At 34.3% G+C, this 26,385-nt stretch overlaps 2 protein-coding genes across 7 annotated transcripts in view; both read right to left on the reverse strand.

The window, feature by feature from the left end:
* Positions 1 to 5,114: 5,114 nt before the first annotated feature.
* LOC119190852 (neurocalcin homolog) lies at positions 5,115 to 16,554 on the reverse strand. The gene is given in 5 exon segments (XM_037444026.1): positions 5,115 to 13,480; positions 14,738 to 14,911; positions 14,913 to 14,927; positions 16,120 to 16,238; positions 16,466 to 16,554. Coding segments are annotated over 5 exon segments (573 nt in total). The 5' UTR covers positions 16,536 to 16,554; the 3' UTR covers positions 5,115 to 13,285.
* The window catches only part of LOC115446032 (neuronal calcium sensor 2), a 168,819-nt gene continuing 158,976 nt past the window's right edge, over positions 16,543 to 26,385 (reverse strand). For 3 of the 6 annotated variants that reach the window (XM_037444025.1, XM_037444024.1, XM_030172577.2), the window contains one exon: positions 17,124 to 22,374. In XM_037444025.1, the coding sequence (XP_037299922.1) occupies positions 22,198 to 22,374 (177 nt within the window). In that variant the 3' untranslated portion in view covers positions 17,124 to 22,197. Of the gene's footprint in view, positions 16,841 to 17,123; positions 22,375 to 26,385 lie in introns of those variants that run through there. The other 3 variants (XR_005113223.1, XR_005113224.1, XR_005113222.1) reach the window with 3 other exon arrangements.

Below are 26,385 nucleotides of genomic sequence, written 5' to 3' on the forward strand. Positions count from 1 at the left end.
AATTTAGAAATACGTACTTAATCATTACTGCTAGCGCGTTGCCTACCATTACGCAAGGGTCCTTACCATGCCTTATAAAAAGTCAAACTAAAATTGTCTTTTCAGGCGTTAATAGATATCATAAGAAAGTAGGTAATTTTTCCCATTCTGTCCGTATTAATATGGGTTAGATGAAGAGTGTTGAGATATAATATGAAAAATAGGAATTTAGATCCAATTTTAAGATAATCTAAAGGATAGATGCAAGAACGTTCTTTAATTATGGTTCCAGTTATTTGAGTAAAAACTTCGCAGCTCTCGTCCTGGTAACACGACGAAAATGGACGCAAACTATTAAATTCGGATCAATGTTTTAAAGTTGTACTTAGTTTCATGTTTTATAGATTTATTTACAAAGTACCACAATATTATAATTTTACTTAAAATTCGAGCTATCCTGCAAAATTTTATCACAATCGACTTAACTGTTTTGACCGTAATTGGCAATAACGTAACACGCAAAATATTCATTTCGGGAAACATCACAAAATACGGATTAAATTATAATACCTAACCATAAAAAAATTAAGATATGTATGTAAGGAATGAAATGATAGTTTTCCTTAGTAATTATTACATTAACAAACGATTAAATAACTGTTAAGTGAGTGTTTCTCAGTAAGGTTACGACGAACTTAGCAATCACTCTGAGACTTTGTATGTTTGTTTTCAAAGTTTATTGTACAATGGTTTCATAAAAATTACCAATGATAAACATTTTTAATTTATGTAATTTATTAAATTTCAATAGCAGTTAATACTATGCTTAATATTTTATGAACTAATTCGAAATACAGTTTTGAAAATTTGAAATCTAAATTATTGCGCGTGTGCGGCATGATTTCAAAATCTTGGTGTCGGAAGAGTAAATTAAAAATATGACTAAGTTGTGACTTATGTAAAGAAAAGTATTTATTATTGGAGGATGCTTTAATGACTGCTGTCTCAAACTATTCATAATATAACTGAACAATGTGTTATCAAAGTGGAACACAATATCTTCTATCGATAAACGTAAGAGCGAGAATCCCTTTCCAACCTGTTCCATTTCCTATGTCTGCATAATAAATAGCGATATATACGTATGTAAATAGTACGCTGGCTATAGTACAGAGCCAATATATAGTTTAAAGCTATACTTATATATGGGTTTGACAATACTAGCCTCCCTCACACCAGGATATTTTACTTTCTCTGGACGAGGCCCCTTAGGCGCGTCCTGAACGCCACCCGAGGGGCGGCCCCTCGCCCCCAGCCCCCTACACCCACCTCACGTATAGTACACACCATACAGAACTAACTCTGCTGCCTCTATAAGTTCATACGTGTTTCTATATAGATAGATCCTTATTTAAATAAGCAATTTGGAGTCCAACTACAGCGTCGGTGCGTATGTGTACGTGTGGAACTATAATCAATTTGGTGTGTAATTTTAAATAAATTAAATTCAATTAAACACACTTCCTGCTTGTTTTATTTGCTATGCGAATAGAAATTTGGTACTGACAGTTTTGATACAAGAATTAAGAATAGATATGAGTGGATGCGACGTAGGGGATTAATTGATGTAACAAAAGGATATTTGAAGTTTTCCTAGATGCGAAGAAAATTTGTGGTTAACGGACGTGCGGAGGATATTACGATTCAGGAAACAGTTTGAATAATACTTTTCATAGATAAACAACTTACACTATATCAAGTAACGATAATTACAGGCTTAAAATAACTAACAACGGACACACAAACGCGACTAACGACTAAAAATGTCCTGATGACGTAAACTTTACATATTAAAAGCTTATATTTTTGGTTTGGATGGTATTTAAGGAAATATATAATACTATCAAAATGATGTTAAATATTCATCGCAGAAAAACAATCGCTAATAGTCTACGATTAAGATTCCCAGTAGACATCTCACGTAACTCACCGCCGAATCGGAGGGCGGACACACGTCGCCTGATAGATACTGTAGTCGGAAGACTTGAATAAAAATCGTCTTCATTTGTTCAATGCAACCCTTTTAGTTACATTTAATAATTATAATATTAATAAACCGTGCTCTATTTTGATTTTAAAGTAAAATTCAAAGTGATAAAAACAAGAATGTAAATATTTTTAGGTAACATGTTGAATGTTTGCAGCTGAATCTTATACATGTATCTAAGACAGTTTTTAATTGTTAAAACAGCTTGGGCTATATTGGTCGATCGTAATGTTTACAAAGACAAAATAACAATTACTATTTATAGTGCCAAAAATATTTACCTGTCCAATACTTTGGGCCTGTTTCACAATTGAGTAAATCATATTCGTCATACAAATTTGTTATCCGACTAAATCGAAAAGTCAGCTCTCAAATGGCAACAAAATGACTTGAAACTTATGAAACAGGTCCTCATGTAAAATATGCGTCCAAATATAGATCTATTATAGGAATATAGATCAATTAGGTAGGTAACATACTATCTCGCGTGAAGTGGATTCGAATCCCGAGAAAACTAGTCTCTGTTTATTGCCCAACGTCACGAGCATCGCCGTATCCCCAAGGGCATGTTAAGGCCGGTATTTATCACGGTCCTTTTCAAATCAGAATAGACGCAAATCCTAGGCGGTATCAGTATGATTTGAAAATATACACGTGAGACTTCTAGAAGAATCTGTTGTTTTATCACTTACAGCTTAGGATAAATTATAAAAATAAAAGGATCCATTTTTCTTATTTCGTAAGTACTTTGCTATTGCTGTTCGTAAGAGTCCCAAATTAAAATAATTTTATTGCGAATATTTCAAGGAAAGTAATAAATAAATAGTTCAAGGAAAGGTAAAGAAATTATGAAATTTTACCGCGTTTACTCGCCGTCGCCCTCGGCCTCTAAGAATTCAGAAATAAAGTTATATATAAACAATACCGGAGAGTAAAATAGAAAAAATCTTTTATATCTTTCGTATTTCCTTATGTTTGGTAAATTTATGGACTTATTTTGATATTATTTATTTGAAAATAATGCTTTTTAACTTTGTCGGCTGAAAGAAGAAACCAAAACATAGGCACGAACAAAAAATATTCATTATTATGTTTAAATTAGGTAATAAGTATATTTGGTTAAGTAGCGCCAATTATTTTGATACATTTATTTCACGAGATTTTTTCCTATCACCTAAAATGCCTATCAAATATAGCTTGCTAATGATTACAAGTTGTCTTTTATACCTACATGTACCTATAAAATCTACGCGGTAGACTGAAACAAGTATTTCAGGTGAGAGTGCATTTCAGGTAATAAATATAAATCAATCAGCATATTCAACCTTAATCTAACTGTGATGTTATAAAAATTAAAAAAATACCTTCTTTGCTAAATTATAGGTAACTATCGTGACGCAAAAACAATTTTTTTTCGTCTCGCTATCCCTTTATATTTTTATGCAGCGTACCTCGTGAATTTAATAGCAATTTAAATACTTTACACTGACTAGATGCCTCGATTACTCAAATGATAGGTCAAATTTGTTGATTATTACGTATTTCTGACGTGCTGTGTACTAATCACTTTCTCAGTAATTGGATTTGCTAGTGGTAGGTCTTTCATATTATGTAAGAGGCCGCCTGGGTAGATACCACCGTAATGTCTATTTCTGCCGCTAAACAGCAGTGTGTAGTCATTGTTGTGTTCCGATGTAAAGAACATTGTAGCCGGTGTAACTATTGGAATAATAAGACTCAACATCTCATGTCTCAGGATGGCGAGTGTAGTAGAATACCTACCAAAAATACTTTGTAATTCAAGGTGTTGCATGGTATTTATATTGTTTGTAGGCGAGCGTATTGCTTACCATTAGGCGAATGGTAAAAAAATATAATTACATATAAATAAATTTCCGAAGCTGTTCTTTGATAAGTCCGCCTGTAATTGCAAAAAGGCCAATATGCCGCCGTAAACGGAATACGGATCCCTAACAATAATTGAACCTTTGTGATGCACATGTTAGCATATTACTAAAATATGCGGTAAACGACGTGACGAATTTTAATACCTGCATAGGTTACAACTTACACCTATGGATGTTGTTTACGCTGATAGAAACAATTTCACAACAAGCATCACAGCTCGTTCAGATTTGAAAATTATATTCTTAAAATAAATATTACTTATTTTTATTGCAAAATAAAGACTGTGTTAGCACATTTAATTATAATTTTACGACCTACTCCATCTGAGCGTGTCGAGTTATAGGTTTTATAGGTACATACTAGTGATGGTCCAGTGGTCGAAATTCGACAGGCGATTTATATATATTTGTAATTATACATACATTTTGTTTCTGTACAGTCCTCTATAGGAATTTTACTTATATCAAATCTCATACTGCACTATTTAAGCAGTGCTTAAAAAGGGGGATTCATTTTATCTTCACGTATTAATCTACAGTCATTTTGAAATTGCGTTAATAAATGAAACTAAATACTTATCTTTATCTGTGTCAATATTTTGCCAAAAATCATCCATGAATAATGAATATTTATACCAAAACCATAGGTAGAATAACTTATGGTGTGTGCGCGAGTGTATTTCTGATAGAAAGTGTGTTGTTGCACCTGCAACGAATTCTCTTAGAGAAGTTGAAGTAACATTTAGAGCACTATTTACTATTTTTTATTGAGGTATTTATTTTGTTAGAAATTTATACTTTTTTATTTTACATCTACGGTTCCAGTCACTTCTTACAAAATGTTTTTTTGAAGAAATCTGTGGTTTCTTAAGGGTCAAAATGACCCTGTATAGATTATTTAATTTGGATATATAACCCAAGATTTATTTCCAAATTAAGTAATAAAAGTCCCTGAAATTCTAGGCGAAAATATAACATTGTTTAAGTCATTAACTACATAATGTTTATATTGAAATACTAATACAAACGTATCGATTTTTTCTTCTGCTTGGTTGTAACTTAGAATACATCAGAACCATTTCATACGTCGCAAAATCTCAGACAAAGTTTAATAATAAATCTGAAACAATTTCTGTCTGTTTTAGGGTAATGATAATATAATTTGGATAAATAAAACTTCATTTATTGAGAGAAGAAAGATTTAATAAATAGATATAATTTTATTCTAAAACAGAGTATCAGAACTAGAAGGTAAATTTTCAAAGAAAACGATGTTAGGAATCACAAATTGACTACATACATAACGATAAATAGTCAAAATTCGTAGCCACAGATTGAACATTTATGTTACTGTTTACAATAAATAGCAGGGTGCTATTAATAAAGAAGTGTATTATTTAAATACCGATCACATAAACTCCAACAGTTCGAGAAGCGATGATAAGAAAACTAGATTAACATCGAAAACGTGACATATAAGCATATTGATATGTAGTACACAACGTTAGACTAAGAAGTGTAGGCGAGACAAGCCCGATCGCAATACCACTGGTAATGTGTACTCTGTAAGTACAACCAACAGATGATACGCTTTGGTCCGAAATATTTAGAAATATCCGCGAATGTTATACGTTCGCTGTTTGTTCAAGATTAAGGGTTGTTGCAACGATTTGATCGCTCAATGTTTATTTATTTGGTCCTTTCCTATTAGCGAATAGTGATTATCAGTTTGACAATTTGAATATGTAATGTGCTTTGAGGAATGCGGTGAGAGAAGAGGCCTTTGTGTTTCTTCAGATTTATTCTAGTTAGTGTTCGGATTAATTCTACGATCCCTATTGATAATTATCTCCAGGTCAAACTTACTATTTCACAAACATCAAGATTTTATATGTCAGCAATTTTAACATGACAACTCGAAGCATTGATAACAGCAGTCTATAATTTCATGAATCCCTTAATGGAATACAAATGTTTTTGTACTTTGGTTGTAACATTTTAGACAGCCTATGAAAGCAAAATTGTCTTTGATAATTCAATGGCAAGCCAATTTCGGAAATTCTCATTTGCTTTATTATCGTACACCTAATTGAAGACAGGTTAGGTTATGGTGTCAAGAAGTATATTTTGTTGTGTTCGAAGCCTTACAAAGCCAGGAACCGTGCACAATCTTATGAAAAGTCAAGATGGCGAACAATTGGAGTCCGGTATGCACTGATATGCTTATCTTCATTACATAAACAGTCAATTTGGTGCCAATCCATTGATATCGAAGTATCCCATAGTAGGTATTATTTGAAGGTTTAAATTACTACTTACATAATTAGATCACCGGTGCCGAACGCACGCGAGTCAATAGCACCCTGGGTTACATGTAATATAGATCTAAAGTAAGTAGGTATAGTATTTATTAATTAAAATAAATGAATATGCTAAACATATTGTTAGTTGTTGGTACTTAAAATAATTGAAGCTGCCGCCACGGCTTAACGTCACAGGTACGCTTTAGAACCCACGTTAAACTGTGGAACGTTAATCTAACAAAGGTTTAATCTCATAGAACATTTCTGCACCATTATATTGTGTTGTCATTTAAATACAATAAACTTAATGCAAAGCACAAGTGGGTAATAGCGAATTTCAAGATGCAATAATATAATTTCAACGATATCTAAGAAAGTCTCATGCGCACAACTAAATGTTTCCAAGCGATATATACCAATATGTATATTAGCACCAAATAATGCTAGCAATTACTAGATGCAGATATCTAACTTTACTCCGAAGTTTACATAGATCGAACCTAGTCTATCATGAGGGCCAAAATACAAAGTAGTTGAGTCGCCTACAGCTTAACACAATGGAAGACAGTAAAATAAACGACTTAAAGTTTGTAGGAGGGATCTGCGATAAAAACCAATAGAGCGGTATGAACAAATCATATGGATTCAAATAATTCAATAGTACCAATTTTAAACCATAAACCTAATACTTTTATACTATACCGTCGCTATCCTTTGAGTTTTGATACAATTTATCCAGGATGTAATTACCAGAAAACGTAGACACCAAGTTGTCACTAAAACTAAGCTATCATTTCTGTGGCATGCTTTAAAAAGCGTCTGTGTGCCGGCATTGATATGGCAAAAGTAATTATAACAAGCCTCTCTAAGCCAACGTGGTGCCGACTATGCATTAAAAATCCTTTTTCCGCGAATTCTAGTAACCTAGACAGGTCTTTGGGTGTATCCACATCACCAAAATATAAAAAATAGGTTTTTAGATTTAAACACGGTTCGATTCCGTATATCGTGTAGATATTTCTCGGCAACTATACGAAATTCTATCATTTTTGTGTTGATGTGCGACATGACAAAGCATAACAAAATCTCTTACGGATCCATAGCATTCGCAAAGTTGTATTTTATAACTCGACTTGGTTAGGGGTTGGGCGACGTTGCCGCTCCTAACTGGATGCGACGTTGTCTGGCAACTTGCGCGCTTATGATGCGCACAATGTGTTTTTTTTACAACTATTGCGTCGTGAAAGTCGGTATTTAAACGTTCAGAGATCTTCACACAAATCTGATATTTTAATCGATTCAACTAATTATTGACAAATTTTCATATATTTTGTATCCTAGTGTCTCTGATACTCAGGTAATCTTTCTTGAAAAACGCCTGCGCGTCGTTAATCATCAAATAGTGTACGCAAATATTTGTCTATTAAGTTGAAGAAAAAGGCATTACGAAAATCGGAAGTGTAATAACACGTATAATTTTCATTTGTCCAGAACTCGGAACCGGTTATAAAAATATCTGGTTTAAATCAGTTACTGCATCTCATCAACAGCACATCAAAGGAAAATCAATAACCCGTTGCACCGGATATAGGAGGAAATCATTTTAATATTCCGAAATCGCTCCAACAGCTGTCGAAAGGACAAGAAAAGATCCCTGTGTACTGTGGCCAAAACAATTTCTCGGTTTCCGAGCCTGTTTCTAACTGTGCCTACATAATATTGCTCACGTGCGTTGCGTACGCGTGTAGCATTATGTATACATAGCTTTGCGATGCCAAGCCAAAGTTTCCAAGTAGAAGTCACAGATTATAAATGCATTTAGAAACATCGAGAAATATATTGGTGTAATTACCTACATTATTGTCGTCAGTCAAATTCGGCCGTGAACACTGGCACCTGTTGAAACTGCTAGGTAAAGATACAGTAACGCGAAACGAATATGCCAGTTAATATAATTGTTCGGCCGAATTCGACACTGAAGAACTGTGGTCGAGTCATTAGCGCTACGCAATGACTCGCCACCACAAAAGGTCTACATCATAAAAAATTGACAAACATCTAACATTTATAATAATCTCAAAACGATTTATTAAAATATTCAATTTCTTTTAAAGGTAATTTAGATCATGAATTATTGCAGAAAATTTAGACCACAACATTTAATAAATATTCAAAGCATTGTAGTATAGCGATATGTAACATGAATTTACATCGAATTATTAATACACAACAATAATAATATAAATTTATCAAAAAAGGAAATTAAGATAATATAACATAACTATGAAGCTACTGCACTATGTATGATGCTTTAGAATTTAGATCGTTGTGAACTTTAAGCCTAGAAGTCGATGTTAAGTATTGCCTACGAGAGTCAACTAAGGACCTTAAGTAAAAGGAAATTTAAACAGGTTCAACATTATTCAAAAATCTATAAAATTCCATCCACGACCTAAATGATTGTTTTATTTGTCGGAGGTTATGTTTCGTCTCATGTAAAAATTAATAGATTTGTACTCTATTCACATGAGGCCAGTTTGGCAGTATCTATCTATATTGTAAATTGCAGTTACTTCTTTCCGTATCGCGAATTAAACAATAACGTGTCAGTAATTACCTTATATATATCTCATGTTCGTGTCTAGTTATTAATTCCCTTACCTATACATATATTTAGTGTTTAGCTAATCAAGGTCTTGTCCTTCGTCTCTTATTCAAATTAGGATAAAAGGGACAAAATTATAATTAGGTGAACACTTAAAACTATTACGGTTAAGGGTATAATTGTAATACCTACAAATATTCCAAAATGGCATTGTCAAACTGACACAAACCATGCACGTCGACTACCGCGTCCACACCGTCTAAGAACAGGCGCGTGCGCAATTCCGCGAGTCTAAGCATGTAATCTGAACTATGTTATGTTAATTAATCAGACCGCACATTACTGTGATACCGTGCGCGACCAAGGCAATATGAACCCTACCAATAACACTGTAAATTTTTGTTCGCGGCACTGACTCGCGAAACATACGTCCAGTATGACACACGGACACAGCTAAAAATGTATAAACCCAGGTTTCGTATATGTTAAAGATAATAATTATCGATGGAATTTTCACATCACAAACACTAAAAATATACAGCGACTATAATAAAATCTACCATAAAATGTAACTTGTACTCAGAAAAACGACGTATCAAGTTCGTCAATTCCACAATAAATACCATAATGCCAAAACACTGAAGCGATACGACGAATGAATTGTGCGAAATATGGAGATGATTGTGCATTTGATTAAATATTCCGTACATTAAACAACCAAGCTAAAATAGTGAAGCGAAATAAAATATCGATAAATTATTTTTATATTTTATAATAAAAAAATTGAGGATTCATCCATAATACAATGATATAAAGCCATTAAGTAAAATTAAAATAGTGAATGAAGTCATAGCGTGCTTACAAATATAATATTAGTATTAGTAAAAAAAAGCTTAGTGTAAAATAATTTTATGCAAAACACTTGAATGCGTTAGTTAAAAATTACATTGAAATACAACATGTTTCGAGATTATATGGATAGTACTGCGCACGAAATATACTGTTACACGAACCACTGCTTGCAAACAACACGCGAATCTAGCCGTGCCAAGTATGAAGACGTATAGTCGATGGAAGAATCGGTTATAGCCACAACAATCATTTGAAACATCAATACTACAATATGTGTCGATCAGTAATAACATTGATTTTCTGTGTCAACATTTAAAAAATAAATCATAATAGTCATGCCTAAAATTACCGTTATAATTTCAAATTAATGACATATTTGAAAATCTGTTTATATTGAATTAAAATTAAACTCAAAAGATCCGCACGTGTATCGTTAATATAAACAATATACGAACATGATGCATTTGCAAATAGTGTGCGGTAAATTTACTGATCCGTGGCCGAGTATGAAAAGGTTCCATGTTACTTGCAATATGACATGACATCAACGAGATTCTACATTAATAGATTGTACGTATGTCGAAGAATTCTTAGCAAGTCATATAGTAAAATAGAACCTTATTATAGTCAACCAACGACACCACAAAGCTAGCAGTATATTTATACACGTAATATATTGTACGAGAGTCAATAAATGTTATATTGATGCCGTATAAATAGTTAAAAATTATTACAAACAATGTTCCAATATACCTTAATATATCTTAAAATCGATAAGTATAAATGTGGTTAATCAAAGGCGACATTTTAACGGGAAGATTAGTTCAGTCAAAGCATCTAAGCGAATCGTAAGGGGCGTTTGCAGGAAGCGTACAGGTTGCGATATTTTATCGATACTATAGTTATATCGAATAGTCTTCGATATCGACCAAAAATTAAAAGCTAACAAAATGAGTATAAATTTAAAAGTGTTAAATCGTTCAGTCGCTTTTATTTTGTATAATACTCAAAGCGACCGCATGGTTGAAACTAAAACTATTCTTGGCTTAACTATGTGGACGCAAACGTCCTTTGTTCGTTATAAAATTAAGGAAGCTTAAAGATTAGAGTCAAAATCGAATTTACACAATCGTAGTGAAAGTGGAATCGAGTCGACGCGCTTTTTTCGAACCATGCCCGTACCTCGCTCGCTGCGGCGGCCCCAACACGGCTACGCGCGGAATCTATTGTAAACCGTCGAATACTGCAAGTCCTGACTACCGCCAAATATTACATTTTATACTAAACCGTACTTAAAATCCCTTACAAATCATTTTATAATAAAATAATCGAATAATACTTAGGCTGACTCAGGACTAAAATTATGGTTATTTTTTTGTTTTTTTTTTTCCTCATTCATTAAAACTAAACCTTAATAATATCAGCTACGCGAATAGATCAGCATAAATATTTTTTTTTAATAATATAAATTAATATATTTGTATATTATCATATTTGTCAGTATCGTTTGTTGCGTAAATTGTCTTCATAATTGTGCTATGTATATGCTGTCTTTACAATGCTAGCGTAAATACAATACATAAACGGGTTATATAATAAAATTAAGGTATGTATGAAGTTTTGTACATGATCGTGCACAGGTGCACGTGACTAGCATGGATTTGGGAGCTAGCAGTGCCAAGACAGCGGCACAACCAATCTGTCTTCACAATACATATGCCCAGTGCCCGTCCGCGCATGCGCCGCCTTCACAAACAGCGACATCTACATGTCAACTTATGCAAACTAATACATTAACAATTCCAAATACAAAATTGCGGGGACAACGACCTGTTTATCAAAGCTTTATTTGTATATTATTTAAAAAAATGGATATTGCAAATGCAATTTAATGTAGCAAAAACTGTAAAAACACGTTTCTGCCATGGGATACTTAAGCTTGCATGAATATTTATTTGAACATTTTTACTGTATATCATAAACTTCAACACTATTGTAGCCTTGGCAGGACGAATGTTATCAATGATATAATTATTTTGAGCAGCAGCGAGTTTAAAAAAACTCATTGCAATGTACATTAGGCACTAAGCACATGATGATACAGTTCAATTTAAAAAATCGTACATCACATAGTTATAGAGCGGAAATAGAAGAGCACAGCTGTACTACGCTAACTTGTCTATTGAATGAGACTATCTAAAGTATAAGGTCCATAGACACATATATAATTTAAAATGTAAGATCAATGGTTGCATTACGAGATAATTTGAATCAGTATCAATACGGTCACATACGAGCCAGTGATTCCTACAATCCCATATCACACCCACGTGACAATTGATATATCAAATTCGAACATTTCATGCAAAGGTACATTATTACAGAGATACAAGTCAGTATAATAAAACATTGGATGCGATACAAGCGGGCTGAGGCCGGGCTAGGATCCTTAATGGAAGCGAAACAATCCAGCATTGCAATATATGCACTATCGAATATGGAAGATATTCTAAACAATCATTTCACTGGTACGTCCATACATATTATTTAATAAAATACATAACGTTACTGGAAAGACTTTGTTCTACAAAAAAAAAAACGGATCTGTTTAGCGTGTTGTTGCTAATTCGCTTCGAACTCACTAACCTAATGCGTTAAATAATCGAGACTGATGGTAAAGGCAACCTTCTGTAATAGGTACGACGTTTTAAATTACTATAAAAAATAAGCTAATATTAAAGTCTAAAATGGTTAGACAATACACATTTTACAAACTATTGGAATAGAGGCCAGCAGCCCGCTTATACGGAAGCAGATACCGCGATGGGTAGAAACGGTGTGTATTACCTACCTAGATACGGGGAAGATATTTAAACACTATAAACAACATGGCCGCACACATTGTCCTGATGCTTGATTCGCTCAAATAATTACATCCGATAAATATTTTACACAGACCAGCGCTTATACAGATTCATTAATCAAATATGCATCATCTAATTGCTAACATTTAAGATTGCTAACATTTAAGATGTTAACATAGTTATAATCTAGAATTTACATATTTGCAATTACATTATATTCGTTCAAATCACTATGTTAACCGTACTGGTCTTGTATATATATATTTATTCATAAGATTCATAATTTAAAACACAAAACAATCAGATCTCATAACAATCCAATATTACATCAACGCGATCGTGAGTGTAAGGTTTAACGTCTCGAAATAAACAACGTGCCGTTTAATAAAATTTTACACTAATCTTTTCACAGCCCGATATCACGATCGTTGACAAACAAAAGTTTAACATTAATTTTGACGTACACAAATAAAAAAAAAATACGGATAAACACATTGGGATTATAAACATTTCGTTCAAATACAACACTCGGCCATTACACAAACTCATAACAATCCGATCAAGCATCAAGCATCAAGACGTACGTCCATAATGGATGATTTGTGCAACCAACGCTTACAACGCGCACTAGCTCTTACAAGCACAGTAATAAGGGTGATATATTACAATAGGTTCATACTTAGACGTGTGGATAAGAGTGGTTCATAAAGACATTAATATTTAGGGTATCACTGCGACTGTGGGTCACACTGGAGCAGCCGGACAATTGAGGGGTCACTCTTGGCGCCCTCTATGAACTCCTCCAGGGAGAGCTTCCCGTCCTTGTTCCGGTCCATCTGCCGGAATATTTTGTCCGTCCTCTTTTCCGGTGTCGACTCGTCTTCCGGCATCTTCATCACTGATCCGACCATTTTGTAGATCGCCTGGAATGTATGGTATTGTGTCATCAATTTATAATTCCATATAAATCAGTATATATAATAATAATAATAATACCACCCCTGTATTATATACTGCCCCACTGCTGGGCACGGGCCTCCTCTACTACTGAGAGCGATTAGGCCTTAGTCCACAACGCTGGCCTAGTGCGGATTGGTAGATTTCACACACCTTCGAAATTCCTATTAAGAACTCCTCAGGCATGGAGGTTTCCTCGCGATGTTTTCCTTCACCGTTCAAGCAAGCGATAATTCACGAAAAAAACACACGTTTTTTAGAAAAGTCAGAGATGTGTTTACTTGAGATTTGAATCTGCGGACATTCGTCTCGGCAGTCTGTTCCACAACCAACTAGGATATCGCCGCCTTACTTAAATTTAAATCAGTATATAAAAGAGTTTCGAAGGCTTTCGAAATGGCCTTTTTTCCTAAAACTTATTTGCTTCCCTCAGGGAAAATTTATAGTGTTAAAAGATTAGTCGTTTTCTTGATTAATTTGGATAACACCGTAACGAAGGGTATACGGTAAAACATCGCTCAATAATGCCAATCAATAATAGGAGAGTAACATTTTAGCGTGACAATCGCCCTTAGGAGTTCTGAAGTAGTCTCCAATCTTATCATATTTCTTTCCATGAAAATAATTATGTATTTAATTACAGACATGAACTTGACCGTCTGGCGCAAAAATGGATGTAACTGATCATACATTGAGATTTTCATTTCATAATTTAATTTTTATATAGGTTACCTATAAAGTTATTTTTTTAAATAAATATTGAAGATTGTATGCATAAGAGGTTTATGGCTCATTCAACCACTTTTATCCCTTTAATCGGAAAAAATAAACTTTCCTCTTTCAGAGCAGGTAGAGAGTATAGGTATACAGCCAGCCAAGACAGGTTGCATCTTGGCGACAAGCGAGCCCAATATGTTTAAATAAATACCAATATATTTAGATGAATATCAATATGTATATACTAGTCACAATTCCAGATATTATAGTAAACCTGATCAACAAAAACAATTACATTACCAGACCGGGTATCGAGGCTGAGGGCCAATATATTTTAATACGTAATAATTTATTTTAATTTATCTTACCCCGAACATATATTCGCCTGTAATACAGGCAGTGCCCAATGTAGGAACAGACTTTGTCTTAATTGTTGTCCTATGACAGACATATTTTAATTCATAAGGACAACTGTACTTTTTTTAATAAATAAATTATATACTCACAGTAACAATCTCGAGCATCTCCTGCCGGGATATGTACCCGTTGCCGTCGAGGTCGTACATGGAGAAGGCCCACTTCAGCTTCTGTTCGAGCTTGCCGCGTGACGTCACGCTCAGCGCACACAGGAACTCCCGAAAATCTATCGTGCCGTCGCCGTTCGCGTCGAACGTTCGAAAACACGTGTTCTGCGAACTGCATAAGGTACATTATTGATTATTATTTTTTGCTAACTCCACGTGTTATTTAGGAAGTAACAACCAGTTTCTTCAATAACAGTTACAGTCGTATGGCTGATCAAAGTTTTGTTCAATTAAAATTTCTGTTAGTAGAGCTGTCGAAGCAATTTAGGTTTCTAAAACGTCATTCAGAGAAAAACTTGACTAATTTGTGGTCAATTTAATTACATCACCACTGTTTCTTTACAGCCGTGTTTAAGAAATATAATTGCTTTGGCCTATGGCTCCACTCGCGTGAATACTTTCTGGGAAAATATCTTACAGCACTCAGAAGTAATGTAGCATTCTAACTATTCAGATTTATATATTAGTATAGATTATAAACATTTAAATTCCATCAATTTACCCTTCACAATTGATTCGCTGATGGGCACTAATTTGTTGACAAAGCCTTTGACATGATAACACTGCTTAATAATCGTTTTAGAAACTCAATATGCGATTCTGTAATATATTTTAACTGGTCTGACATCTAATAGGATCAAACCAAAGCAGTTATATTTTGCTATTAACAACACAAAAGAAAACTTAAGAAGAGATTTGACTGCTTATTTCTATTTTATTTTTCTTTGATCAGTCTTTAAGAAACTGAACGTTAGGCCCGTTTTCTGATTTTTAAGTTCACTTTGGATCAATAATTACTTTTATGGTCTTAACTTTAGCGACGATTGTGTGGCGTCTCTTGTGGTTATTACTTTACATTACATGAAATGAATATACTGGTTGTAAGTCGCGTCGCGATAATTCATCATAATATTTTACAATCACAACGCAACAAGATACGTCACACGTTACTTTCAGTGAGTTTTTAAATTAGTGCTATTGCAATGCTCGTTTATTTCACATTGGTGAACGCGATTGTACAAAAATTCTGCAATTGCGACATCTGCTGGACTGTCTGTATATGATTGTTTGTAATGGAACTGTTCACGCTTGTTGTTTACTTTTCGAATACAACATTAAGCTTTCATTCAATAGATGGCAGGTGCAATTTACGAGGACAGTACAAGTGTACACGTCCGTTTGGTAAAAGGATGCATTGAGCTGCACTCCACACTGAATTGTTATACAAGCCCTCGAATAGATGGCGTTACGACTGAATAAAGGGGTCCTGAAATTGAAATATTGTAATGGTTCCGATACAATACCTTACTTGCATCCCCGTACGGGAAGAAATTCCCGTATATTTTCTTAAATTCCTCTACAGACAGATGTCCACTTGGACAATCTTTTAAAAATCCTTTGTACCATTCCTGTATTTCGGCATCTGAAAGTTTATGTAACGCGCGAATGATGAATATAGAGTTGCTTATTACATGTACAATCACAAAATGAAGATTCGAAACATGGTACGGCTCCCTCGTTTTACATAAAATGGTAATTCCGTAGCAGTTAATTTCAAGTGCAATTCGTTATAATATTACTATCGCTTATATGTGAAATGGTAATATGATGTTATTAATGAAATATTAGTGCCAATGAAACACATTTTACCTGAAAACTCAGTGTTTTGCTTCAGATCTTCTAAGACCTCTGGTTTTAGTTTGCTATTTTGTTTACCCATTTTGGTGTTTTTTCTTATTAAAGTTTTTATTCGAGAAGGACGCTACAATGTTTAACACAACCTGTTCGCTTTTAGTTGCTCAAGTCTTGTGCCCTAGAAAATATCAATTATTATCAACACACGTTCAATGGATTCGTAAAAGAAAATAACTGCGTATGACTACTGAAACTATTCGTGCCATAAACAAAACATGAGAATGACCTACTTTATGTTACCTTTATGGAACTGACGTCATTGCATTGTTTGGGTTAAATTGTAGCATTGGCTCGTAATCGTTCAGACGAGTAATTCACCTTTTATGATTGCTAATAAAATTTAAAAATAAAAAAGGGTAAAATGGCTCATTTTCAATTAACGTTCAGCTTTTATTTTCAGCTGATATTGATTGTTATTTTAATTGAATAAGAGCAATGTTATAATGAAGGAATGGATCGTCTGATCTTATGTTATGGGTGGATACTGGATAATTTGATTTTACAAAAGTCCCCCCACCCATAATGTACGATCTTCAGCAATGTTTGGAAGCAAAAAAATATCGGCTAATGTTCAAAAATTAAAAATCAAAATTAAAAATAACGAGACAAACAATTATGAACTATTTTTGTAATTTGTATATTATACATGAATAGCCAAAATGTGAATAATTAAAATATTATGTATTCTTAGAAATACAACATAGACTTTAGGGGACATCGTGGTTACTTCCATCTATTACATGTGCCTATCTATTTATAAATACTAATGACGCGCCAGAGGAGACGCCCGTACATTTAAATAAACGCGAGTTTTACCATCTTAATTTTACCTGTAGTTAATGAGTATACTATGCACTGTATATACTTTTAAAAAAATTGTTTTTACTCAGACTTCGAGATTGTCGAGTTGTAGCGGAGCGTAGAGGGCGGCGCGTCGGTGCGCGTGCGGTCGCGTGTCAGATGCGCGCCGCTCAATGGACACAGTACACTGTACACTCTGTACACGCCGCTACGTACACAATCGGGAACGTCACAGTTTTGTCAAGACGTTATATGCGACAGAGACCCACGGACAAAAAAACAAACCGATTCACAATGTTTGAGACTCCTTAATCGCTTAACATTAATGTGCACAAACTAAATGCAATCGAATCTCGATAAACACTACGGGATCAGATATTATATTCAAAATGGAATATTTCCTTCTAAATATTTTTGTGCATCTATCGCAGCTAGTTACACATTATCTTAAAAGTATATCCTATAGCTAGAAACATGTACTATAGAAACAATTATATGGCGAACAAATTATTTGTGCTGAAAGCTCACTAACAATAAATAGTATGGACTACTTAACATTAAATTATAATAAAAAAAATTAAACCACCACTCTGTCCGAAATTAAAAACTTATAATTTTAAATAAATGTATGGCACACAAAAATAATGAGTAACGGTTCCATCTCTCTGTCCGGATTCATTATTAATTTTTAATTTGTTAATTTAATATGAAAAAATACAATGTTTTAAATGTAATATCACATAAATATTGCGCAAGTAATACTACCAAATAATATTCAAATAAATAAGAACACACTAACCGAGATTTAAAACAAATAATCCACGCTCCTCGGTGACGCAAAAAACACTGAATGAGAAGTGTCGCCGAATGTTGATAAGTATTTATCAAAGTAACTACATCGTCTAGACTTAACGATAACCACACCGGGCTACATTTTGAAACAAATTACCATTTTGATGCTACTAAGGTCAAGTACGTAAGACATTCGCGAACTAAAATATTTTACGATGTAAATAACGGCTTTATAATCTGTGCGAACGGAATATTGCACCGAGTGCATTCATATTTGCCTATATAATATACGTACCTCGTAATGTAGGCTTCATTATACGAACCTTGTTAATTTTTAATTGAAGACAGAGTAGTGCCTTTACATAACAAAGAGTTTGAGACCATGAAGAATTATGTCACATTGATTAAATAAAAAATTAAATACAAATCCGATATAAACATATAAAGGCTATCATCTCCGTCTATGCTTGTACTTCGCTATTCCTTGCTTACCAACTAATACGTTGCAATCAAAACACAACATCGGCATTATCGTATGTTAGTAGAAACATAGACGCACCGAAGCCGTACAATATTTTTAATCAAGATTGTATACAAAACTAAATTCAAATGGCACGTACGCAAGAGCTACATTTATATCAACATCAATATTACTCGTAATATGAAGCAAAATGGTAGGAGAAATCACTACGTTTCAGTGCTGAAGTGCTTATAGATTGAAACATTTGTGTGTCAGAGAGTGGAAGTTAAAGGCTTAGATATGAAATAGAAACGCTACGGAAACAAAACTGCATTCAAGTTATTAGATGTACAAAGTTCGTACTCAAAATGTTAAGTTCTTTACGATTTTAACTGTACTTTAGCAAGTGAATGCGCACTCAGTGTAAACACTGGTGTTTCGAGACACATGCCAGACAAAAATCGCGACCTTTGAAACATTTCCTGTTCTTACAATAGCATGAATACATTCGATCGATCCTACTAGTCAAAAGAAACATGACGTGCTTCGAACGCAGTTTTGTTCGTCTCAAACAGTTTTTGAATAGATTGACTCGTAGGCTAGGATCGCGTTCACATAGCACACGCGCTAGGAACAATCTACGTACTAACACCACAGCAAAATATTTCATATTGATGATACTGATGAAAATATACGTGTAATAATGTTTGCTCACTTTAGTTGTTTAGGAGACTTGGTTAGAATATCATAAAACCTGTTCTAAAGAATCGGTGTCTGATAACATTAAACTTCTAATACTGCCAGCATTTTGTATGAAGTTAATGTTGCCTAAATTATAATCCAAGTCTAAGTGTTGTGAGTGAAAATTGTTGACCCATTATCTTTGATGAATTTTCTTTATTTAGATTTACAAGATGTCGGAAGAAGATACAAGAGTCGAGTGTATCATCCGATGTGCCGTTAGTTGGGTCCGCGCATCCCGTCATTTCAGGTGAGTGACTTTAATTTTAATATTGCGTCAAAGTGGTTCCTAGCGCGTGCATGCCCTACATGTTATAGCACTATTGATTACTAATTCATAATCAAATATTAATTTTAATAATCGAAAATTTATGACAATGAAATTTGGCCAGAGGGAATACCGGAGTGCCGAGTGCACCACTGCGTTAAAATAAATAAGCTAATTTTATGACTGAAATCATTATAATTGACGAACGTGTTTTAAATTTTCCATAGATATGTAGCGGTAATACTGTTAAGCATACGAGTCGTGTCGCCCATGGCGAGTTCTCCAAACATTAATTATGCATGGGATATCAATTTATAAATTTAAATTAAATCATCCAATTTGTGATATGTTCACAACACCCTGTGCCAGCTACCTTCAGTTTCGAGTTGGACAGTATTGATCCCTTTTGCCTACGTTTATAATGCATGATTCGAATCATTTTATGATTTACTGTTGAAGTATTTTCCCTAATGTGAAATGGTTAAAAAATAATATATACAAAAATAAATTAACTTACAATTATACGAGAATATAAAACAATTATCATAATCATAAAATAGATAGTTGAAAATATACTTAAACACTATTTAACGCACATCGACTGTGGAATGTATCGACAATAAATTAATGAGAAACTTAATTCCCAGTGCACTAAAGCGGAAATAAAGGCTAAACACGAGATATTTAAGATGTCTCCAATCACTCAAATTATATTTGCATGAATAGCTGCTGTTATGTTTCCATTATCGAATGAATTTATGATAAACTTATGATTAATTACCTTCTACTTGTGTTCATGAAGAAGAATTGTGCGTAAACATTGCGCTGTCAGCGGACACTTACTTTATAAAATGTTATATTATTAATAATATAATTGTAGCACAGAAAACTATTACAAAAACATAATTCAATGGTAAATTAAACCTAAGTTAATGGACAATATTGCGACCTTTTCAGTGCGTTCACAAACACCACAATCACGACGGTGAATGAATAATAACTTACGGTACGTTGAATATCCTCGATAACAAATATACATTCTAAATCATACAGGACTAGGGCACACTAAGATTTTGGTTCCGTTTTGGCCACGTTCGATTCAAAAGTTCCACGCAAATTATAAATAAAATATCAATGTGAAAGGGCAAGCTTACGTTAAAAAAAGTAAATATTTACACTGAGAACTAGAAGGCACAGTAGGGAAATTATGTGAGACATATATCGATAATAGTAGAAGGAAAGTCGATACTCGATTGAGAATGTATTACAACACTAGAATTAATGTGCATCACCTATACAAGACGCTCTAGTAGTTCATAACGTAAAAATCATTCGAAGCGATTAATACAAAGAACAAGCCAAGACAAGTTCATAATATTATAGAACTATTCCGAGTGAAGATCCCTGACGAGATATATTATAAACAACACCGATACCACAGAAATTATATTAAAGTTCACTATAACCATGGAAAACATTACGGTTATTTTTACACAAATCATCTCGACGCGACAGAACAGGTCAGCTTGTTCTCTACACTCCGTATCTTGTTGCCGAAGACGCAGTGTTCGCGGCACTGCACACGCCAGTGTACACTGTACACAGGTCAATCTGACCGATTCTGTTCACAAATCGCTACTCTAATTTATGCCTTAATAGTAAAATTTTAAGATTGACTAGATTATACCGTGCAATATTATATTAATATGTCATCGGACAGAATAAGATAATGTATCGGGTGGGCTGAGCTTCTTTGGATGTGTGTCCTCATAAACGTAAACGGTTGGAGCATATTGAATGTGAAGCGGACAATCCGACAGCGAAAATAATTTAATGTTGAATATACGTAATTAATAAATATTTATCAATAGGAATGGACATTTATATCATTACACGAGAATTCATTGACGTCAAGTTCGTTACATCGATAGTAGCTTAATTTTATAATACTTTTTTACACATCGATAAAAGGTGCGTGTCGGGGTAAAGTTTCGTTTGTGAATATCGCGTTCGCGTCCGCGTCCGCGTCGACGTAGCGCGCCGGGAGAGGCGCCGTGGCCGCGCCGCGCCGCTGACACCGCGACGGGCCGCAGCTGTTTTTAGAACGGTGAGTTTGCCGGAAGCTAAGAGTATTGATCAAACATTCAAATGCCGTTAGCCGATTGGTGAAAATGCATTAAAGAGGATTTCCAATTCATATTTAGATCGGATGTTTGGGAACTAAATGTAGGGTGCGCTGCACTCGAGCGGATCGCGACGTTAACGCGCAAACACTGTGCCAATGATCGCGGTCACACATTTATTCATGCCGCGCCACACGACAGCAACGTAATCTATTTATACTAAATCCTAGGCAAATTATTTTTGATCCGATCTATAAATAGACATCCAAAGAGAGTTGCCAAAACAACCAATAATTCAAAATGTATTGATAACTTTGTATGAAAGTTTAGATAGGGGAAATGTTTGTTGTTGAAATTATTTACAGTCGCGTTGTTTTATGTGGGAGGGGCGAGAGTGAATGTAGTGTGATGTCGTGTGGGCAGCGCTTCCGCCGTCGGGTTATATGGGTTTGTGAGTAGTGTTATGAGACCGGACCATAGTAACGCGTGTCCTGCTGCCCGTTTAAGGCGCAAGCATTTTCGACAGCTCCTCGTCCTGCAGACACCCTTTGAGGAACTCCTCTTGCGTCAGCTGCCCGTCATTGTTCTCGTCCATCTTGGCGAAGATGTTCTTGGCGCGCTCTTCGGCGGAGTCGGCGGGTCGGTTACTTGAGCAAGCACCAAGCATGTCGTAGATGGCCTGTAATCAATCACGAAAACTAATTAAAATATCAACAGAATAAATTCATATAATTACTGAAAAACCTAAATGCGATTCGCTTCAGTCCGCGAGAGGTGGTTTACGACCGATATGAGAGAGGACAGCTGAGTGACACTACAGACTATGTGTAATAACGATAATTAATTAAAATAGCGATACGTTTTAGAGTGTGATTCACGAGAATATGTCACACTCATGATTTTTTAGGGGCACCGTTAAGAAATATACCCAATAAAATATTGTCAAATATAAATAACAAAACAAGCAGATATTGAGGTTCGAAATAAAAACCGCGAATAATTTCAACAAGTGGTTCGTTTCCCGTTCATAACTCTTAATTATTCAACTTATCCTTAAAGCCAAACATGTGAAATAAAATAAAATTAACGTATTGTACTAAAATTTTCAGTAAATTCGTGTAAAATATCAAGCTGAATTTTCAAACAATAGACATTGTTTTCAGTGTTTTCAGCTCTGTGAATTAACCCAAAAAGTTCCTTGTGTCTGTTTCGCTTTCAAAAGTGAATACAGTGTTGATAACTTTTACAATGGACGACGGAATGTAAACACACGGCCATAGATTAAAATGGTTAAAATTTTTGTTTTTCCCTCCACACGATACCGACGGTATTTTGCTATTTACATTCATTTTAAACAGCGTTTTGAGAATATATTCACACAAATTCATAATAAATATGTATACAAATATTTGATGCGCCCGCGTTGTTATGCATAGAGACATGATACGTTACAAAAAATCGAAGGATAAATCTAAACATGTTCTTATTTGGAAAAATATCGAAACCATTCAATATCTTATAACAATTGTTTTATTGTTTATAAGCTTGTTATGTCAGATTGCCTTATGACGATCTCCCAGATTCTGATTAAACAATTATTATTGTTTCTAATCAGGAGAGATAGTCGTGAATGTTCATTCGACTCTCTTTCTCCTATCTGGCCTATTCTACCACTCTAGTCTACGATCGGGGTGACGCACTCTTTTAAGCTGATGAAACGATTAAACGAAGTCTTTACGACGGACTGACATTAACGAGTCGATTGTTGTTGGAAAAACGATCTAAGTATCCGTCCTTGGAATTCTAACCTACGACCTCTAGTTCACGCTCCCGTACCATAAATTCGAAAGAATTTAATTTTAAACAACTTAAGCGTATATTAGATATAAACGTATCGTTAGAGTTTACCGCGGCACGTTTTGAAAGCATATTAAGTATGCATAGAGATTAATGAACACTGAACGTAGTACACTCATCAGAAAACACCCCTAGATTAATGTGTATGTTCAATACCGCTTGAAATGACCGCCCCGCCCGCTGCATGCTCCGACTGAACGACTATCTTATTGGGTGGAGAGAGTATGCTATATTCCAAAGTGGCGATGGGTGAAATATTTCATAACGTAACCCGAAGCAAAAAAAAAACTGCCTTAGTTAACACATCGCGGCCAGTTTTACAGAAAACAAGAACTAAGACAAACGTAAATAAACCTAAAAGAAGCCGGTAGGAATCGGATTGTATGGACGCTTCACCACTGATATTCCATAAACCATTTGATGTAAATAAAAAAAAAAACAACTAAAAAAAAAACACATTCTCCTCTTTACCTCTGCTAGCGTTGTGCCAAAATCACCACGAATAACGAATATTGTTTACTAAAATTTCTCGTTTTATTTTTTCACTTTTTTTTTAGATTTTGTAGCTTATTGGGAATATTATGCCGTGTGAGTGAGTACAAAGTATGATGTTGCCGCTGCGACATATTCTCTTATAGTTGGAAACCTACACTTTTTTTTACATCTACCGTTCGAGTATTTATCGTAAAATTTTATCTCAAGAAAATTGGTTTCATTTAGTAACGCGATGTCAAAACGACCCTGTATTAACTTAAGTAGTAAACATTTTTTTGTATACATCAGAATCTAAGTTATCGTCTATATTACGTATTGAATTAATGTACGAACGGCTTATCTATCATATCCAACTCAAATCGCATCCAAATATTAGAAAAATAATATACACAAAAGTGTTTTTCTTTTTACGTCGATAAGATTTTTTATTAATAATATAACTTCACTGAAGGGGAAACGCGTTGATTTCGTAAAATTTCCCTATCATTTCATAACTTCGTGAATAAACGATGCAATTTGTCGGTCGCACGGTGCACCACAGTGAAAATCGAGTTTTATAATATAGGAAATGCAACAGTCTTCCTTTTTCCACCTGCCTTCGTTCTCAACGTGGGTATGGCGCGACACGTTTTTTCGATTTTTGATTTTAGTTTTCAACCGATCGCCTTCTTGACATCGACCTCTTCCGGAGAATATTTTACAGGGAAAACTGTGTTAGAAAACCTATAAAATATCTAACCTGGTAATTGAACCCAAGACCTCTACTTCCATAGACCATATGCGCTAACACTAGGCCTAGAAACCATGACTATGCAATAAGTGAAATTAATTATAAATGTGACTCACAAAACTTTCGCGCACTTTAAAATGCGGATATTATAATATGAACTAGTAAGGTATTCTATACTAATAGTAAAATATAAGAAAAGAACAATACAATTTTAAACGGTTTATGTCTATGAAAGCTACTGTGCGTCGCGTCAATGCAATTAAGCAGGAATTAAGTACAAGGCATTCATACTAAGTGCCGGTATTCACAATTTCAATAGCCGGCCAGTCACCCTGCTAGAATCTATTCATTTTAAAAGAGGTACTCTGAACGTGTTAGGTGGTATAAATAAAAATCTAATTATGTAAGGTAGCAAAATTTTAAAATTTGCTAAATACTTTACTGTGAAAATTCATAATACCCTTCTCAATTAAGTGATTTTTTTGTACAGTATCGTCAAAATTCGGTGGTGTAATTCAAATATTTCAAACTTCATTGTCTGTAGAATTTTATTATTTTTAAATTTATTTATTTATTACACTTTATATACAAAGAGAATAAAGGAGGACTTAATGCCGAAGAAATTTTCTACCAGTCAACCTTTATACAAATATTTATTACTGTTTGTAAAAATATTAAGTCAACATTTATAGAAAATCAAAACAATCCAATTAGGTGCCTGGGTATCGGAACGACGATAGTTAAATTAGAATAAGTAAAACAAAGCTAATCACCACAATCTGTAAGTAAAACTCCAATTAAAGTGTCGTTTCGTGGGGTCACTGTACACCTTTACATATTTAACATCATTCTTACTCACCGGAATGAATACCAAATAAATATAAGTTAAGATTTGATTTGTGCCAGTTTCTATATTATTCAATTTATAGTTATAAGAAACAACTTTCTGGTAGCGGAAATTTCGGCGTTATTGTCTGTAAAACTGTTCCGAAACCGCCTTAAGGTACGTGAAGGTTGACACGCGCGGGGAATGCAAATGTTCGTAAAGCCTCGCCCATGTTAATGTAACTTTATAAGTATCCGTGATGTCTTTCCAATATTGTAATAGTTTTATTCATGAAGAATAAAGACAGTTAGTTAATTCGGTGTAATTAGATGATACAAACGACAAATTAAAATTTAAACAATATAATGCATAGCATGTAAATTAAACTCAGTATAAATACACCCTTAAATGTTAAAAAAATCTAATTGTTCTTCGCTCTACTTTGCAATCATCCAATTAAAAGTTTTGCCTTTAGAGCCAAATCGATTTCGTTTATCCTGCCTCCAGACGGAGCTATAGGTACTATTGTCTACATCACGACAAACCCGTTATACGCCCAATGGGCTATGAAATTCCCAAGTATAAAACACATTTTTTAGATAAATTTAAAAGCGGCATAAAAAGCCTTCGATGCCAACGTATATTCTATTATAATGAGCCATTATTCCCCCGTATTTATTTCCAGGTTGCCGTTTAATTTCCCAGTACAGATCTGTTTCATAAGTTCATTGTATAAATTACATCACAAAAACAAAATGAACTAGTGAGTAAAGTTGGTTCAA

This window comes from Manduca sexta, chromosome 27 (genome assembly GCF_014839805.1).
Source record: "Manduca sexta isolate Smith_Timp_Sample1 chromosome 27, JHU_Msex_v1.0, whole genome shotgun sequence".
Lineage (NCBI taxonomy): Eukaryota > Metazoa > Arthropoda > Insecta > Lepidoptera > Sphingidae > Manduca > Manduca sexta.